Source organism: Lissotriton helveticus, chromosome 3_1 (assembly GCF_964261635.1).
Source record: "Lissotriton helveticus chromosome 3_1, aLisHel1.1, whole genome shotgun sequence".
Taxonomy (NCBI): Eukaryota; Metazoa; Chordata; class Amphibia; order Caudata; family Salamandridae; genus Lissotriton; species Lissotriton helveticus.
This window is the reverse complement of record NC_136061.1, coordinates 733,780,367-733,800,176: the sequence shown is the minus strand read 5'-3', so window position 1 is coordinate 733,800,176 and position 19,810 is coordinate 733,780,367. Positions and strand designations below refer to the sequence as shown.

The 19,810-nt window shown below is 48.8% G+C and overlaps 1 protein-coding gene across 5 annotated transcripts in view; it reads left to right on the top strand.

The window, feature by feature from the left end:
* FAR1 (fatty acyl-CoA reductase 1) overlaps positions 1–19,810 on the top strand; it is a 564,623-nt gene that overhangs the window by 168,857 nt on the left and 375,956 nt on the right. For all 5 annotated transcript variants that reach the window (XM_078680901.1, XM_078680904.1, XM_078680905.1 and 2 more), the window contains one exon: positions 9,859–10,038. In XM_078680901.1, the coding sequence (XP_078537027.1) occupies positions 9,859–10,038 (180 nt within the window). The remainder of the gene's footprint in view (positions 1–9,858; positions 10,039–19,810) is intronic.

The window sequence follows — 19,810 nt, the reverse complement described above, 5'->3', positions numbered from 1 at the left end:
TAGGTTGGGTCTCCTCAGACATCGTCGCCATGTTCCTACGTGGGGCAACTTCAGTAATCGAGGTTAATCCAAGTTCCTTTCTACCAAGTCTTCCTGATGGATTAATGCCTTCGGAAAGGAAATATTTACTTCAGCTACTTGGCCATCAGATCATTAACTGAGATTACCTTCTTGGGAGGTATATCCATGCACTATCTGACCTAGCCAGTGACTTCTTGCGGCCATTCCGAAAAAAACATTCAAGCCTCTTTAATGCAAATGATACACGTGGTCAGGATGTAGCCAAGTATATTCTAGCTGGACAGTATACTACAGGCTGCATCATTACACTTGTTGACACCAGTGTCATGATCAAAAGGCAAGCCTGGATGTGATCAGCTGGGATTCCTGTAGACATGCAAGCACCCTTAATGAACATGCCCTGTGATGACTCCAGACTGTTTGGCCAAAAGGCTGATTCAGTGATAGGACGATTCAAGGACGTTTCCCGCCACAGCACAATCTTTTGGACTATTGACACCAGCTATGATGTCCCCAACAATATGGAAAATTTCCGAGTCTATTACATGGGGCTAACTTACATATGCCAGCCTTCTCAACCTGCCCCACAGCAGCCAATGCATTCCTTTCGAGACAGCATGTGTAGCACTCACAGAAATTGCTCTAACCAGCAAGAACAGCAATCCTACAGTTCTTCCTACTCTGCTAACACAGATTAATCGCATCAGATAGATGGATATTTAGTCATACAGATTGTGCAAAAGGTATTAGTCCTGCCAGTCGCATCCGTCCCACTGTACCTTTCTCCCACCCCAAGGTGACTTTCATAAGAGTATTTCATAATCCTGATGCAGAAAGTTCACCTTCTGTTGTCCAAGAAAGTCATAGAGTAGGTGCAGGGAATTGATGTGATTTGCTTTTTTTCCACAACCTGAAGGTGGGTGAAGGCATCATTACTATTATGGTCCTCTTCCTATTAATGTCTTTCTGAGGAAGGACACATTTACCGTGCTTATCTGGTTTAGGTCCATTCAGGTCTAACCCCAAGAGGTTGGATGGTGTTCTTGAGCTTGCAAGATGCGTATTTCCATATTCCCGTCCTACCAACATTATATGCAGTTCAATTTGGGCCAGGAACCCTTTCAGTTTACTCTGTGCTCCCCTTTGGCTTTAGCTCTGCCCCTTAGATGTTCACAAAAGTAATAGTGTAAGTTGCTTCCTGTCTTCGAACGTCAGGAGGAAACCTATTCCTATACCTCCACAACCAGCTGCTAAAGGCAGGCTGACTGCAGTCAGCCTCACTGCAGTTAGCCGTAGACCAACTCCGAATGACGGCTGAACACCTCATATTGTTGGGTTAAAGCATCAACAAGCTAAAGTACCACTTGAACCCCTTGCCGAGTAATCCATTTAGTTGGGCAGTTCTGGAGAGGTTGTTCAAAGCATTCACTCTGCCGCAGGAGTTCCGGACATAAAGTATTTGATCACAATGTTTCAGGATATATCTTGGATGTTGGTGAGGACGGTTGTGCAGCATATCTGTCTTCTGATGGCATGCGTCCTTTTTGTCCAGAATGCCATATGGCACATGCAGGTTATGCATTTAAATCTCAGATCCCGGTGAACCCAGCATCAGGGATGCCTCTCTGACTCAATCCAGATCTTGAGGGAGGCAGTACAGGATCTGCAACGCTAGCTGATACACAAACTGACTTGTGGTAGACCTCTCTCCCTTCCACACCAAAACATCATGGTAGTGACCGTGCTGGGTTAGAGGGGGCCTCCTGAAAAAGGTGGTCTGTACCCTTTGCTCTCCAGCATAGAGCCAGCTCCAAATTAGTCTTCTGAAGCTTTGGACAATCTACATGCCCCTGCAAACCTTCCTGACCAGCATCAAAATGGGGCAGGAGCAGATTCTTAGTGAAATCGCAACCTCCGTGTGATACTGCAGCAAGTAGGGTGCAGTGGGGTCTTGGATCTTGTGTAAGGAGCCTCTGGAGGTTTCTGGTTCACCCGAACCTTTTCCTGGTAGCCAACTACCTTAAGCGCTTTCTTTGAATGCCAGATTTGACAAACTGAGGAGGTTTCTTCTGACATCCCTGGAGTGATGTCCTCATCCCAAAGTGGTGCTGTTTGTCTTTAAGCATTGGGTACATACTTGCTAGATCCATGTGCCATCGTAGAAAACACTGTAGCAGCAGTTCTACGTTATGCAGTTTTGCCTGGAGCAGTATTTAGGAGAAGCTTTCCGGCTTGAAAGGCTCCTGTAATCATTCCCGCTGCTTCCTCTCCTCCCTTGAATTTTGAGGAAGATCAAGACAGACCGGTCCCAAGTCACTTTCATTGCTCCAGAAAGTTCGAGGAGAATGTGTTACTCAAAGCGCCTGACTTTGAACATGTGTCCTCCTATCAGGCTTCTGCTATCTTTGCAACAGGGTAGGGTGCTGCATCGAAGCCTCCACAACTTTATCCTTTCATGCTTAGAAATTGAGCTGTGGTAATTAAATGCAGTTGATTTGCCGACAGAGGCAGTTGATGTCATCTGTGTAGCCAGGCACCCTTCCACCAAGTTGATCTGCTCCAAGACAAATGTTTTGCCCGAAGTGGTGCATGAAGAACCAACCAAACTTCGCTTGTATGTACTTTCATTAGCCCAAGTAAAGTCTTGCGGTGGGCACAAAGAAAGGTTATGTGCCAGCGCTTACTGTGATTGCCTGACTTACTTTACTGACTTTAACTGGTTGTGATGCTGTTTAAAAAAGGTTTGATTCAGATATATTCTCCCAAACCATTTGTCATTTCTCAGTAGGACTGAACTTGGTCTTGACATTTTGTTTGTTCACACCCTTCAATCCTATGTATCTGTGGTGAAGGGTCTTAAAGATGAAAACTGTAATTTCAATCATGTATGCACTTTGTGTGAACTGCAGGTGCTTATGATGCAACTGCCCCGCACCATCTTTTTTTTATGGATAAATTGGTGCTGAGGAACAAAGCAGTCTCCATGTCAAAGATTGTGATTCCTTTCGATATTCACCAGTCCATCTCTTTTGCCCATCCTCGACTCTTAAGAGTAAGATGGACTCTATTGTCTTAACCATAAGAGAGCACTAGGCTTTTACATCAATTGCACCAAAGAACCGTGACATGGTTGAGCTCTTTGTCCAATTCTCTGGTGCAAAGAAAGTTAAGTCGGTGCAGAAGAAGACATGGTCCAGATGGATAGCCTCTACATCCCAATATGCCACGTGCTACCCAAGAACCATCCTCCTGGAGGCCTGTGGGCCCAATTTACCAGGACAAGGCGGCTACAACAGCATATACACGAGCAATGCCTTTTCCAGACACTTGCCAGGCTGTGTTTTGGGCATTGGTGCATATGTTCATGAAGCATTGCTGCCTGGACAGCCATGTCTGACGGGCAGGTCACCTTACCAACTTGGTTCTGCAAGACCACTTTGAAAAATGTTGTCATTTGAGCCCAATCTCCACATTTGGGAGGTACTGCTATGGTGTCCACTCCAAAGGTGAGAATCTGCGGATAGAAGTGTCCATCAGAAGACCAAGTTACTTACCTTCTTTCCGATGGATATTTTGTCTAACTGCAGATTCCTCCCTGCCTTCCCACACCTTTAACATCCCAAAAGTTTAGCAGATGAGCATGTTGTCTTAGACAATTTGTTCTACAGTTCAAAACTGAGAGTGTGAGTGGAGAAGGATACAATAAATGTTTTTCCCTCCTGCAGAGTTTCTAAAATGTAAGATAGTCCAAAGTCCGAGTTTTCTCCCAAAGGTAGTGTTAGACAACAATGCCAGTCAAACTGTTTTTGACTATCTTCCCCCTCCCCCACCCCCCCACCTCCCCCCTCCCCGAGTCCTGTGTTTTTTTCGGCAGAGAGGACTTTCCATTCTGTAGATGTTATAAGGCTATTCCATCTCGATATAACTAATGACATAAAATCTGATAATCTGTGTTAATTATACACTCATTCCTACCGGTGTGGCCACTTTAAAATAATGTATTTCCAGGTGGATTGTCTCTTGTTCTCCTTATGTAATCAGAGAGCTAATAGGACTTTGTTTGGTAAGCCAGAGCTCATTCGAATAAAGGGTCAAGAATGGAATTTCTTCAAATTGTTTACATTTCAGAAATCTCTTAAGTGGTCTCTTGAAGGTCGCTGTATACCTTTACTAGACATTTTCTGGACTCGGAAAACAGAGTACATGCCCAAGTGAGCCAAACTTTATGAAATCTTTTTGTGTAGTGTGTTTTCTTATTGTCCTTTCTCCACCTTTTATAGGGCTAGGGAATGATCTTGGTACTCTGTTCTGTGCTTATGACTCTAAATGAAGATTTCATAGGTGAGAAGTAATAGTTAATTGTAATCCTACTTTTCCTCCAGGGGAAAATACATTAAAATAAGTAACGTCCCACTTCTTCAGAGAAGTGACCAGGAAACATAACCATTGTACTCTCACTATCCTTGATTACCATAAAAAGAACTGACCTAATTGACACTGACAAGGCATGGTGTAATATGTTTTGACATTCAGAGCTTATGATTGATGCCTTTTTGATTACAAACCCAAGGGGTTCGGATGTAGTTCAAATATGCACCCCCTCACGTTATTGGATGTCTTCTATGGGCCATTATGAATTTGGTGTAAGAAATCTGACTGCCCTCTGGTGGAAACAAAGTAGACCTGAACTGATTGTGCACAGTATGTTTTAAATGCATGCATGGATATACAGCAAGTCCATGATTGACTTAGTTACCTTTAAAACCCACCCACATGGTACAAGTTCCATTGGCTGTTTTCTTACAAAGGAGTGAACCCACTTTGTGGGCGAGGTTGAGGGCCTGATACTGTTTTTTTTTACCTTGAATACATATCGCACAGCCACACGAACTACACATGGTGGAACAGTGTCAAAGTTCCTAAGATGGTATGTATTAAGAGAAGCTAGCATTCTTGGGTAAAGACCTATTTCTGTGTGACTCTTCATTCAAAACTATAAAAGTGAGCTCCATCCCCTCAGAGTAGCAGCTTTTGTACAGTATAGCTAGCTGGCACTAAGAGCTCTTTCACCGTGGGCCCGCATGTCTGCTGATGTATATTAAAATGTTGTTGCTGCTTTTTTGCCTGCACAGTTTGCTGCGGTGTCAGAGTGCACAGATGTTAAAACAAAACAAAATAATACTCTAATTGGGAAATAGTTATTGTGCTTCTTGTACAGAAAAGGCTCATATCCTCCTAGCAGGCAATGAAACAAAAGGGTCCTTGCAACACCCTTGCGCGCTGGTTGACTCCGGGTGCATGCGTCGTCTTAGCCATTGTGACGTCCACGTCTCCTATACAGGCACCACCTTGGCACGCTGACATTTTCTTTGTGAGCCAACCAGCGCAGATCCAAGAAGAGAGCTACCCTCTGTCACCTTCTGACCATTTTTTTTGATGTTTTGTTTAACGGTTTTTGGTGTGTAGGTTTTTCCCAAAATGGCACACTTCTGGATTTAAACCGTATGGTGCCTGCAACCATGCCATGTTGGTGACAGATCCACACTTAATTTCTTTGGTGCCTGGAGTGCAACCACGATTTGGAGTCATGCTCCGACTGCCAGGCCATGACTCCAAAAGCTTTGAAGGAGCAGTCCCTAAAGCTGCTTGTGGATCGACGCTTGGCAGTCGTTCGCCTCGTCTTGAGCCCTGGTCAAGAGGAAGGTCCGGACACTGCTCCAGGAGTCCCAAGTCCTCGTCCTCCCACTCAAAGTCGTTATATAGGTCGGGTAAGAGGCATGAACGCAGGAATTTGAGGCATGCTTAGACTTCTCCCCGTTCGTCGGCTGACGTGACTGAGGTCTCTTGGTGGTCTACGGAACCTTCCCCTTGGCTGGCTCTGCCCTCTCTTCCGGGGAGCTAGAGCAACCCCCGCCCAGCCCAAAATTGTTTCTGATGCCATGATTCTAGCCTGCTTTCTCCCCTTACTTTGCTACAGAGAAGGGAGCTTCATATGCTATGGTGGTGAGAAGGGCAGCTAAAGTCCTGGACCTTCAGCTTCTTTCAGTGGAAGTCAAGACAAACATCTTGACAGAGGTCATGCAGCCGGTTGTCTCCTCCTCAGAACCCCTCTTGCCATTCAACGTGGCCTTGATTGATGTCATTTCGGTAACCTTGTCCAAGCCCAGCACAGGGACTTCTGTGAATAGATTTGCCTGATGCCATCGACCTGTACCAGATGAGCCACATTTTCTCACCAACCACCCTGCCCCAAGAGCCTGCTCCCCACAACCTCCACCTCCAAACCCCCACCTCCAAACCCCCTTTGCCCATCCCTTAAAGATCATGGGCAGCCAGTTGGTGGTAGGATCAGCCACCACCTCAATCACTGGCAAAACATCACTTCGGACATGTGGGTTCTTCAGATAGACTGAAGGGGCTACTCCCTGCCCTTCGGGGCTACCCCTCTCTCCATGCCTCCAACTTATGACCGGCTGATGGAGGATCACCTGACTTTGCTTCAGGAGAAAGTCACAACTCCCTTGGCCAGGAGAGCCATGGAGAGGGTTCTGGCTCCAGAAGTAGGCTATGGTTATTATTCCCACTACTTTCTGGTCCCAAAGAACGAAAAGGGGTTTCGCCCTATCCTAGATCTGTGAGCCCTCAACTATTTCCTCAAAAAGGAAAGTTCAAGATGTTTACTCTGGCTCAGGCCTTGCCTTCCCTAGATCCAGGATACTAGATGGTAGCGTTGGCCTTGCATGACGGCTATTTTCACATTCCCGTCCTGCCAGCTCATCAGTGCTACCTGCGGTTTAGGGTAGGCCTCGAGCACTTTAAGTTCACGGTGCTCCGCTTTGGCCTTGCCAGCACCCCTCTGTGTTAACCAAGGGATGGCGGTGGTTGAAGCTCATCTGTGAAGATCAGGGGTGCCAGTCTTCCCCTATCTATCTCGCCCCAGGTTGTTGTCTCCCACCTCCAGGCTATGGTGAATCTCCTGATTCTGCTGGTGTTCACCATCAACATGCCCAAGTCACACCTGAACCCATTTCAGATGCTCCCTTTCATCTGAGTTGTTCTGGACACAGTGCAGTTTTGGGCCTATCGTCTTGAGCAGCGAGTCCAGGATATTCAGACTATGATGCCGATGTTTCCGCCTCTATCCTGGATTTTGGTAAGAAGGACTCTAAGGCTGCTGGGCCTTATGGCCTTCTCCATCCTGCTTGTGGCACATGCCAGACGGCATATGCACGCTCGGTAGTGGGACCCGAAGTTCCAGTGGGTGCAGCATCGGGGAAATCTCTACGACATGGTCCAGATGTCTGAGGGAACTGCGCAGGACCTGCAGTGGTGGCTGACCAACTGCGATTTGGTCAGGCAGACCCCTCTCCCTCCCCACTCAACTTACACAGTGGTGACAGGTGTGTCACTCCTGAGATGGGGCGGCCATCTGGTAGATGTGGAGATCAGAAGATTTGTCTCCTGTGAAATCCGGACTCCACATCAACTTGCTGGAGGTCTTTGATTCACCTGGCATTAAAAACCTTTCTTCTTCCATCAAGGGTAAGCTGGTTCAAGTGTTCACAGAGAACACCACCGGCATGTAGTACTGCAACAAACCGTGCGAGTGGGGTCGTGGACCCTTTGTCAAGAGGCCCTGCATCTCTGGACATGGCTGGGCATATCCCTGGTGTTTCAACACCTGGCAGGTACTGGTAGCACCAGGGGGGGACTAGATCGGCAGTCGATGCCTAGCGGATCGCGAATGGGGTTTCCATCCGCAGGTGACGCAAGGTCTCATTCAACAGTGGGGAGAGCCTTGGTTAGAGCTGTTCGCCTCCACTGAGAGCGTGCAATGTCAGCAGTTTTGCGTGCTGGCGTTTCCATGGCAGCTCTTGCTTGAGTGGAGCTTAGGCATTCTATGTCTTTCCGCCCATACCACTCCTGCCTAGAGTGTTCAAGAAGATCAGAAGCAACTGGGCCCAAGTCATTATTGTGGCTCCTAACTTGGCACGGAGACTCTGGTATCCTGAGCTTCTCCAATTGAGCATTAATCCTCCTATCAGGCTACCCCTGCGTGAGAATCTTCTTTCACATCAGCAGTGTGGGTTCTACACCTGGACCTGTGAACTCTACGACGCCTTGTGTGGAGATGGAGTGGTGGCAGCTGATAGCATGCATCCCTTCAAGTATGTAATGTTATTTGGCAGCCAGTAGTCCCTCTACCAAGACTGCGTACGCCTACAGGTGAAACAAATTAGTAAAATATTGTACAGAAAGATCTATTTAAGCTCTTTCTGGTTACCTCTCTCAAGTTCTGCTTTTTATTTTGTTCCTTGCCTAGCAGGACTCTGCTCCGGGCACTCTCAATGGGTACCTTTCGGCCCGGTCTGTGTTCTTGAGGCTGCCAGACCAACCATCCGTATTTAACTCTTATTGTAAATAGATTTCTTAAAGGCTTGAACATATGTTCCGACCTGCCCCTTTCATCATTCCTCAGTGGGACCTTAATTTGGTTCTCACCTTCCTGATGTGTGCTACGTTCGAATCTCTACCTTCTGCCAATAGGGTGAGCGAATTGCAGGCTGTCATCCAAGCCTCCTTACCTGACAATCTTCCCTAACCAGTTGGTGCTTTGCACTAAGGCCTCTTTCTTACCGAAAGTGGTAATACCATTACACGTGAAGGAATCGGTCACCTAATCTACTTTCTACTCTCCTCTGCATCCCTCTAAAAAAAAGAGGAGCAACTCCACCGTCTGGACCCAAAAAGAGCATTGCCGTTCTACCTTGAAGTCACTAAAGAGTTCAGGTAGACCAACTCTTTGTGGGGTACAATAGATCAAAGAAATGTCATACGGTGAAAAGTATTATCTCACAATGGGGCATCCTCTGCATCAAAATTTGCTACGCTCTGCCCGAAAAGCAGCCTCCTGAAGGCATAAGCGCTCATTCTACCAGAGCTAAGGCTGTTACCATTGCATTGCTATGTGGAGTTTAAGTCCAACATTGGTCAGGCAGCAACTTGGGTATCACTGCACATCTTTACCAATCACAACTCCCTGGACAGTCTGGTTGCCTGGATGGGCTTTTTGGCCATATTGTCCTTCGGGACTTCCTCGTCTAAACTTGTCAACAGTCCCTCCTCTGAGGATGGGATTGCTTGGGTGTCTATTCAAAGGTAAGGAATCTGTGGCTAGATGTCTATCAGGCTGTACAAGTTACTTACCTTTGATAACGGCTTATCTGGTAGAGACATGATCTAGCCACAGATTGCTTCCCCATCCTACCCGCAATATGGACAGGATTTTAGGGTTAGTTGATCCCTTTCAGAACCCTAGTTGTTCAAAACACATCTGTCTGTGCTCTTCATGGCTCTTCGCTCTTGGCATGGAAAGTTGTGAAAAGTAACTGATGTCAACATGCCAAGGTGGTGCCTATATAGATGATGTCACAACAGAAGAGACGACGCCAATGACTACACGCATAGCCGACTGACGTCACCTACCATAGCACAAAGGTTTTACTTGAAGAAAAATCTTCTGAATAAAGTCTGACACCTGGGAAATTCAAAGGTAAGAAATCTGCGCCTAGATTGTCTCTACCAGATAAGGCATTGATAAAAGTAAGTAATTTGTCCATTAGGCTCAAAGTCCAGAAAGTGATTCCAGTGCATTGTACTTTTGATAAAAAACAAACTGTGGTATGTGGGCTTTCTTAACAACTGGCCACAAATATAGTTTAATGAATTTAACTTTTGTGAATAAACTATTTTTGAACGTTGTCTAGATATCTTTCATGTGTTTTCGTTAGTTTCCTTTCATATAGTTAACTGTCTATTCTAATCATTTCCTTTCAGAGATGCAATGCAACTAAATGTTATTGCTACTCGCCAGCTTGTTCTTCTGGCACAGAGAATGAAAAAATTGGAAGTCTTCATTCATGTGTCAACGGCATATGCAAATTGCAACAGGAAGCACATTGAAGAGTTAGTGTATCAACCACCAGTGGATCCTAGGAAGCTGATTGATTCTTTGGAGTAGGTGTTTATTTTATTTTATTTTTTTCCAGGTGCTCTCCAATACTGGGTCATAAACAAAGGAGAATGTATACACAGTTTGAATATCTAATTGTACATTGTCACAATTGAGTGATGGGAAGCCATGCTGTTTTATTAATAATGTTCTCCTAATGTCCTCCAATACTGTTGCTATCCTTCCAAATAGACTTGTAAGCAAGTCAATCACCTTTTATATTGTCCTCTGTTGTGATGATGTAAATTAGAACTAGTCCTGCTTTAGGCAACAATGAGGTAGGTGCTGGCAAATGCCATTCTTCCAAGAAAACTGGTGCTCAACACTAGACTATTTTTAATGTGTTTGGAAACTGCACTGTTCAAGAAAGATAAAGTTTACACATTTTCAGATGGCTTTTAAGGTGGTACATAGGTTTACATAGGTTTGAGCCCCATGAGCAGATTTTCTATTTTGAGATTCTGGACATCTGTTTTCTCAAATACACTGACTCCAGTGCTTTCATGTGTTAGTTCACTGAATTTCATGACCACAATGTCTGAAGCTGTCGTAACTTGGATCTCTTCTCTATCATCCTTTAACACAGCTGTGTCCAGCATGGCTGCATCTGACAGACTACTAGCCGCAGATTCCAACACGTAGAATTATCCCCAGGCGTGAGACTGGATCCAGAAACTTTTTTGCCACAGCATCCCTTCACGCCGGGGTCGGGGCAACACAAAGCAACTCCGCCCAGGTGTCGTCCGCGTATGTAAAGTCAGCGAGGTCACATAAGACCCTCCCGGGTGCACCCACGTCAGTTTTTTCCTTTTTGGATCCGGTTCTTGCTCGGGTCTGTTAAGGGCCCCCTTTTTCTTCCATTTCTTTTTGGTGGAACAGTGTGCATATGCCTTTGGGCTTTAAAACTTGTTCGTTTTGTGGGCGTCTTATGTCGGCGATGGACCTGCACCTCATTTGTATGTGTTTGGGGGAGGATCACGACACCACTGACTGTGAGGCCTGTCAACAGTTGAAGCCGAAGTCGCGGCGGTAGCGCAGGATGAAACGTCTCTTGGTGCGTCTCTCCAGGTCGACATCCTCCCCTCGGTCTGCTTCGGCGGACAGCTTCAGATCCTTCTGTGGTTGTCGTCCTTTACCTTCTCCGATGTCATGTGAGCGTTGCTCCCCGGTGGGTAAGTGTCGCAGTTTGTCCCCGGGGGCTGGTTTCCGTGGGTAATGCGGCCCGCGTGTCGTCCTATCCACAGTTTCCCGGTGTTGGGGCGTCGAGAGTCCAAATGGAGACATACGCGGAGGCTTTGCAGGCCTTTCTGGTGTCTCCTCCTCCTTCCCCCTCCTGGGGCGTCTGTGGACCCCTCGCCTTGCGCAGCAACCTCTGCGGCGCCGCCGGTGGCTCCAGCCCCGGTGCCGACTTGTTCAGATCCAGGTTTGGAGGATGTGGTACTGTTGGAGTGCGGCACCTCCTTCAGTCCACGGCGCCTCTGCCTCACCGCAAACTCCTGCGGGAGTCCCTGTGGTGTCGCGGGAGGTCGCCGGGGCTCGGGTCGCATCCCCGAGCCCCTCTCGGTCCTTTGACAAGGTGGTTCTGTCTAAAGCAGAGGTGACGCCGCTACGGCTTCGGCAGCAGCTGGACCGTGCGGAGCCACAGGGGTCGATGGACCCCCCTCGTCCCGCTCCGGGTTGAGGCCCGGTGAGGGCCCCTCCTTGCGGGCGGCTGCCTCGTCTGAGTGCGAGTCTGGTTGGATCATGCCTGGCCCCTCCACGTGAGTTGCCGAGCGATCTCCGCCTCATTCTGGGCCGCGGCTGGTGGAGGGCTTTGTGTCACTCCCCAGGCCTGTCTCGTTCCCCCACGCAGTGGGTGCCTCGACGGGGGTCGGATCGGTCCCGCCCCGAGGCGTGTTCGACTCCAACTCCGCTCCGTTCTCCGGTACGGGATGACTTGGAAGATCCTTGTCCGGCGATGCCGGATGGTGCTGACAACCTGCCTCAGGCAGGGGACTCTACGGCTCCGCGCAGGGGACTTACCGCGGATTCGTCTTCGGACGCTCCTTCTCTGGAGGCAGGCTGTATATTGGGGTCGTCCTCCCCGGAAACTGGTCGCCGTGTGGTGTCTTTTTCATCGGTGTCGAAAGGCGTCTACATGCCTTTCCTGAGGCAGAGGTGTTTGTCAGATGAGCGGCAGGTCTCATTCCTCGGCTCTTCTGACTTCCAGGTCTGGCCCTTGCCCGTCCCGCTTGGCCTCGGGGATGGCCGCCTTAGTTTGCAGCCGTCGCCGACGGAGGAGCTGCTTTCTCCACCGTGCGCCCTTTCGGAGGTGGGTGCGGCCTTCGTCAAGCGGTGTCCACGGCTGAGGGCATCCTACGCAAGGGTGACCCGGTGGCTCACTTTCCTCCGGACCATCTATTAGAGGTCCTCCACCAGGGCTCTGGTGGGAGGGAAATCTCACCTCCTTTGAAGGTTCCCCCCCTCTCTGCCTTGACAGGGGCTTGGAGGCTTCCTGCCTCAGGGGACCCGGTGCCTCAACATCTTCTGCACTGGCACCTCGCGACCCGGCGTGCCTTTCCATCCACCCCTCTGCCTCCACTCCTCTTTTGCAGACTGCTTTTCCCCTCCCTGCCGCCGCTGTTGACTCTGCTGTCCCGAGAGACCCGCTGGCTGGACACTTGGGGGCGCAACATGTTCGCCTCGACCAGTGCTGCCCTGCGGGCCCTTAACACCTTGTGTGTGCTGGCTAGGGCCTCCTCCTGTTTGTGGGACTCGGATGAGTCTCTGGGATCCTCAGCGTCCCAGGAGGCTGGTCAGGTGGATTTACTGCATCGTGCGTTGGATGGCCGGGAGCTTGCAGCGTTTATTCTCCGCTCCGCTCTGGACATCTCAGAGGTGCTGGGCCATGGCTTCCTCGGTCGCTCTCCGTCGCCATGCTTAGTTCCGGGATGGAGTATTCCCTGAGAATATTCGGGAGCGACTCATCGACCTTCCGTTTGATAGCAGCCTGTTCCATGCCCTGGCCGACTCCCCCATCCTGAGGCTCTTGGCAGGGCTCTGTCCTCCTCCTCCTCCTCCTCCGCCTTACCCTCCTCCTCATCCCCCCTCCCCCCTCCCTCCCTCTCTACCTCCCTCCCTCCTCAGTGACTCCTGAGTCTGGTTGATTCTGGGCCTTCTTAAGCCGGTTGTTCTGGCCGTGGTGTGTTTTTTGGCCATTTGCGTCCTTCCTTGGGACTTTGGCATTGTTGGCTGCTGGATGGCCCCTTTTGTTGATTGTGTGTGTGTGTGTGTGTGTGTGTGCTGCTAGAATTGTTGCGCAGACTTGGCCCTAAGATTAGGCCTTCTGCTTGGGCTGCTTGTCAAGCCTTTCGCAGGGGTGTTTTTTCTCCCGTGGCTCTTTTGTTTTTCCTCTGCTGCGGAAGTTCTTCCAAAGAGGGTTCCCATATTTTGAAACTTATCGTACCCCAGGTGGGGTAGTGGTAGCTGTCATATGGCTTGTGCTCTGCTAGAGGATTCGGGTCTCCTTCGGGTCACCTTCGGGTGCCTGCTCTTCATGGCGTTTATGTAGGTTGCTTTTGCTTCTTGAGGCCGTGTGTGCGACCACTCGTGGTGGTGTGCCCGAGCATCTCCTCCTCTCCCTGCTCCTGCCCGGAGGTCTGGGATGATCCTATGTTCTCCCTTGCCAGGTGCCGCCTGCTTGGCCTTCCTGGGGCCTCGGGCTGTTCTTCTTGCTTCTGGCGACTTTTGACTGCCAGCGCTGTTCTGGCTGACGGGGTCCGATCTTGCCCTTGGTTCCTCTTCAGCCTTCTTCTGCTTCCTACATCCTTTTGGGGTCTGTGGGGGTCTGCTTGGGGGGTTTCCCTTGCCTGGCAGGGACGACGTTCTACCCAGTCCACAAATCTGGTTATCTGTGGGGCCCTCTGTTCTTTATTGGCTGGTGGGGTCCTTTCGCAGGCCCTCATTCCCAGGGGGTATTGCTAGGGTATCTATTCTACGTGAAGGAATCTGCGGCTAGTAGTCTCTATCAGATGTACGAGTTACTGACCTTCGGTAACGATGTATCTGGTAGAGACGATTCTAGCCGCAGATTCCTTGACGGCCCACTCTTCCTCCCCTATTCTGTGAGGACACTTGGGTTGGTCTTCGGTACTCGCCTCCCGGTAGAGGGCTGTGTCTCCTGTGAGCGCCTTTTTTGTTCTTTATTGGTGGCTCTGTCTGGGGGTGGTTCATTCCTCCTTTGGTTCTTTGAAGTATGGGGTCCCGGTGCTCCGGTGCCCTACTACTCTGGCTTCTCCAGGTTTGTGGGGAATTGCTTTCTATCCCTGTCCTCCCTCCCCTTTCTTCCTTCCTTTGCTATACTCTGGTTAAGGGTCATCTGGCCATGTCTTGCCCTTGTCCCTTGTGGGTGGTTGCCCTTTATGTTGTGGTGGCTTGGAGGTTTGTTGTCCATGTCTGTCTTGGGACTGGTCCCCTTCTTAGCTCAGGATGGGGGCGGTGGGTTTCCTAGGTATACCATAACCGTACGCATGTACCTTGCCTCCAGGGCACAGGGGTCGAAGGCGGTCTATGTGCTGGCAGGGTGGTTGCGCAGGGCTCTGCTTGTTTCTTCTTTTTTCCCTGCCTTGGGTTATGAGGTGTTGACACTACTGTGGGTGGTGGTGTTAGTCACCGTTTCTTTACAAATGTTATGCTTTTCGCATACTGCTTTTCGCATACGTTGTGGTGTGGAAAAGTTCTCCGAAGAAAACTGATGTGGGCGCGCCGGGGCGGGTATTAGGTGACCTCGCTGACGTCATGTACACGGACGACGCCTGGGCGGAGTCTCGTGGTGTCGCCCCACCCCCGGCGCGCAGGGATGCTGTGGCAAAAAAGTTTCCAGATCCAGTCTCAGGCCTGGGGATAATTCTACGTGAAGGAATCTGCGGCTAAAATAGTGTCTACCAGATATATTGTTACCGAAGGTAAGTAACTCGCACATTAATGCCAGATTTTCAGGATAGCAACTTAAAACAAATTACATATAATTAATCTAGATGAAACAAATTTACCTAATTTGACATTGATGTAACATTCTAAAACATCATTGTACACACCAGTTTTAGCCAGATACTGTGAAGGGATGTGGTCTCTAGCTGTGTTCTCAAGGGCCAGAGTAATCACCTATCCTGATCTTAAATACAACTCTGAGCTCAATGTATCTGGCACAATGAAAATTGTTTCTAATTATTGTGCAGGAACATTTAAATTCCATTAAGGACACAGAGGTGAGGATTATGCTGAATTCTCTATTCTCTATTATAGCAGCCTTTTAAAAAAACATTTGCTTTCAACTTTTTGGAAAGAAAAGCAAAAAACTATCCTTTTTTGAAAAATACCCAGAACAAACAGTCCAATGAGTCTCTGGCAGGGCACTCCCAAAACAGCCAAACACAACCGTAGTCCATAATGGTGGCCAATCCAGATCATTCTGTGCCTGTAATAGTTCTTCCTTGCCTCCCCCAGCCCTCCCCTTTCTGCGCATATGATCAAAAGAGAAGAATCAGGTTGGATCTTCATATTCGTGTACAGATAAGAAGATCATTAAAGCTTTGTGAAAAAGAACAATCAACCAATTCTTAAGAGCATACATTAACACTGTACATTATAATAAGAAAAAACTTTGTAATTGCCCTAGGATGGGTTCCAGGAAGAGAACCTGTGTCCTAAATAGAATTGAAACTTTCATTCTATGTCTGTTCTGAATACGATGATTATGCTGGTTCAAACCTTGCTCACCACCAAATGAGCCATATCCAGCACCAGTTTGAAGTAAAAACTCTTAAAATTAGACTGAGGACCAGTCCGCAACACGCATAATGTCCTCTGATCTCGCCCCCAGTGAGAAAGCTTTGGAGGCCATGGCCTCTCTGGCGGAATGTTCTCCGAAGGCGGTCAGGTCGATGCCTGCCTCTTGCATACCCCACTGCACCCATCATCCAATAGTGAGAGAGGACACCCATGTATGCAGTTTCCTCAGTGCGATCAAAAGTTGTCTCAAACCCGGTGGTCGAAACGTATCGGACATTTGCTCATACGCTTTCAAACATTGAACCTCACAGTTTCAGGGAATCCTGAAAAACTGGGTATGTGATAGTCCTCGTATTGGATTAAGTTAATCTGCAAATTGTCAATTCCCCTCCGAAAGTGGAAAATATCCTACCTGTTTTATGAAGGGCTTGGACATCCGAAACTAGGCTTAGTAGTATTGCCAGCTTGACCGAGCGAGAGACTGGTTTGGTTGCCAATATAGGAACAGGTTGAGCCCCTGCTTGACGTCTCAAACCACCGAGTATCTCAGAGCAGGGGGGAGAGACAGTCTAATTCCTCAAGGAGTCTGCAGACAAAAGGATGCTTTTCCACAGGCGCACCTTCAACCAGTGAGTGACCGGAAAAGATGGCGGAGCGGAAGGTGTTGATAGGCCTATATCCCAAATCTGCAGTGGCTAGGGCCGCCAAATAAATTCAATATCTGAACGACAGAGACCATGGGATCCAAACTCCTTCGCAGACAATGTCCATCGGGTCCAAGCTGACTTGTACAGTTTGACTGTGTCGTCTGCCTACACCTTAGATAGTTCCTCTGCTTGGTGCGAATGCCCTGGGATGGATCATCGTCCCCTATAATTGGCCATGTCATCAAGAGGAGGGAGCCCTCCGTCACCAATTTGTGGGCAATCCGATGCGGATTGAGAAGGATGTGAGGAAACTGGGGGAGTCGGATTGGAGAATACCAGGAAAGTTCCAGTAGAACCGGAAACCACACTTGAGACCTGCAGATTGGAGTGACAATGACCACTTCCGCCCGTTGTCTCCAGATCTGGGTTAAAGCTAGTGATCATGGTGAAAGGGGGGGTGGAGGGGGTTGTGAGTTGCATATCCCTATCCGCAGTACAATCCTTTAGAAAACAATCCGTTGTGGGCCGGTCTCCAGCTGAAGATCCAGGGAAACAGATGGTCTAGCCTGGATGCAAATGGTCCACTGAAAATGGGCCCCACTTTTCTTGTAACTGTGCAAACATTACCGGATCCAGTTGTCCGAGGCTAGAATCCTGCAAAAGGCGGGAGTGCCAGTCCACCACCTGGTTTTCCTGGCGTTGCAGGTATTCTGCAGTTAGAGACCTGGTGGTCCAGGCTTTACTGCCAAAAGTAGGTCGCTAGGTCCGAAAGAAAGTGTTCGAGGCATATGAGCTGCAGATTGTACACTTAGCAATAGATCGCCACCTGGTGTTGGGCTCGGATGATTGCAGGTTGTTGTCTTCTTGGAAGAAGTCTTTGTAGTCACGAGATAGGTGACTCCTCCCTTGGACAATACTGCGCATGGTCATCAACTCCATCTTTAGATTGTTTTTTTCCGCCACTGGGTTCGGATGAAAGTTTTCCGCTCCGGCTAGAAAATACTTGTTCTGCATTTTCGAAGCGTGAAACTTTAGATAAACTTTTTTCGACATCGAATAGCCTTTTCGACCTCACCAGCTACATTCCGGTGCGTCGACGTGGGCCGTTGGGCCTCCCGGCGCCTTACGGCCTACGCCTCATGGACAGGACTCCATTCAAGAGATGCCCTGTATGTCGAGCAAAATTACCTCATAGCGACCATCACGAGGTTTGCAACCTCTGTCTCTCGCCAGAACACGACGAGTCGGCCTGCACAGCCTGTGCCTCCTTCCGATCGAAGAAGACCATTTGGGATCGGAGGGCCCATCGACACGAGATGAGGAGATCAGCGCCAGCACCGGAGGCCATCTTTGAGGAGGAGATCGTCGAAGAAGACGTCTCCGAGGACGAGAAACCACTCGAAGATATCTCCGAGGCCGAGGCTCGACTTGTCGCCGAGGAAGACTTGCCTGATCTCCAGATCATATCGGGAGCAGAGGACTCAGACGATTCGATTCCATCTCGACAACCCGTGAGTACCTCTGCCCCTGCACAACACACTACCCAAACAAAAGGCAACGGTCAGCACTCCGCCCATGGGGCCCAGTCGAGACCGAAATTTACCCTCCGACGCCCCGCCTTCGGGCTCGGCTCCGAGGAAAAAGACTACGCCTTCCGGTGCCTCGGCGCCGAAAAAACCACATGTGCCAATTCCACCTCATACTTCGACACCGAAGGACTCTTCGACACCGAAGGACTCTTCGACACCGAAGCCAAAACGCCCTTCGGTGCCCAAACACCCTTCGGCACCTGAACCAAAAGACACATCGGTGCCGAAGCCAGGAACTGTACCGGATCCCGAAAGCTTCGACTCCGAAACCCTCCGGTTCAAAAAATAAGGAAGGGAAGCTAGATTCCGGCGCTACAGGCCCAACAAAACCTGTCTCCACGCCAAAATCTACAATATCGGTACCAAAGACTCCAGACAAGCCTAAACCACCTTCGGCACCGAAAAAATTGCCACAGGACTCAATCACTCCTCCTAAGGCAAAGAACACTAAGCAACCCCTATCGGCAACGATAAAATCGACGCCAAAGATTATAGAAGAGGAAGATCTGTTTAGACCAGATCCTAGACAGAAAAAAGTCTATATTAATCCAAAAACTGGACATGTGGAAGCAATTCCTTATAAAACAAGCATTAAAAATGCAATAGGTCTCGCCTTTTATTAAGTTAAGCCATTTGCTTTGCTATACAATACCATTAGCAAAGCAAATGGCAAATGGCTTTAACTTAATAAAAGGCGAGACATAATGCATTATCAATGCTTGTTTTACAAAAGCTACAATCTCTTTTTATTTGTAATATCACGTCAAGAGGTTTATGGGCTGTGATTAATTGCATAGAAACACTCATTTTACCACCCTCTAAAAGATGTAATTCGAAGTTCGGGTCGGACTGAAATCCATGACTTCTGGCACAGACCACTGCAGCAATAGCATTAGCCTAACACACTATCTTCTCACTAATCCTACATATACGAGGTCGCTTTAATAGCTCCTCTATTTAAAAAAAAAAAACTTAATATGAATTTAACAGAGTAGCACTTTTCGGATGAAAAATGGAATTGCATCTTTTTACTCAGAGTTCTCTGTGGTTGCTTTGTGTAAGAGATATAGCTCAGAGGGCTGGCTACCTGCTGCAGAGATCTGCGACCAACCTGCAAATCTTCCGTCTACCGCTCACAAGTGTCACCCTTCTAAAGACCCTGAAATGATTACCCCCGGGCTACCCACGCCTATTAACATTGCCAAGAAGCAGCTCATTTTGTAGTATGATCTGTGTAAATGGACAGTCCCAAGATCACAAATTTAATGCATCTCAGCTGGATAATATGGAAGGAATGGCCTGCACTATTGGGCTATCCCGTCTCGGTGAAGTTTTGAGTGTATACCCGAACAGCCCGATTATATTTGACCTTCCGTATTCTGAAACATCGCGCCACGGCGTTTGTAAGTGCATGAGAGGCGCCAAGGAGGGCGATTTCCACTTTCCGGCACCTGAAAGCAAGGCAATTTAGACAGTATTGAAAAATACATGTTTAACCACAGAGCTGGACTGGTGTGCACACGCCCACTAAGATAAGACGAGAGAACAATCACCGCCGCAGCCCGGAGGAAAACACCGGAAGCAGATGTCCGGCCCGCTGCCTGATTGTGGGCGGGGCCGGGAAGAGGTGTGCCCGCTCCCACTGCCTTGCTGAAGCTTTGCCTGTTGTCCTCCGGTCGGTCTCCTGAGTAGTGAGGGAGACCGGAGATGCCGTGCCAGCCATGGCGGGGGGCCCGTGCAGAAGAGGGAGCCCCCGCTGGCGAAGGAGAGAC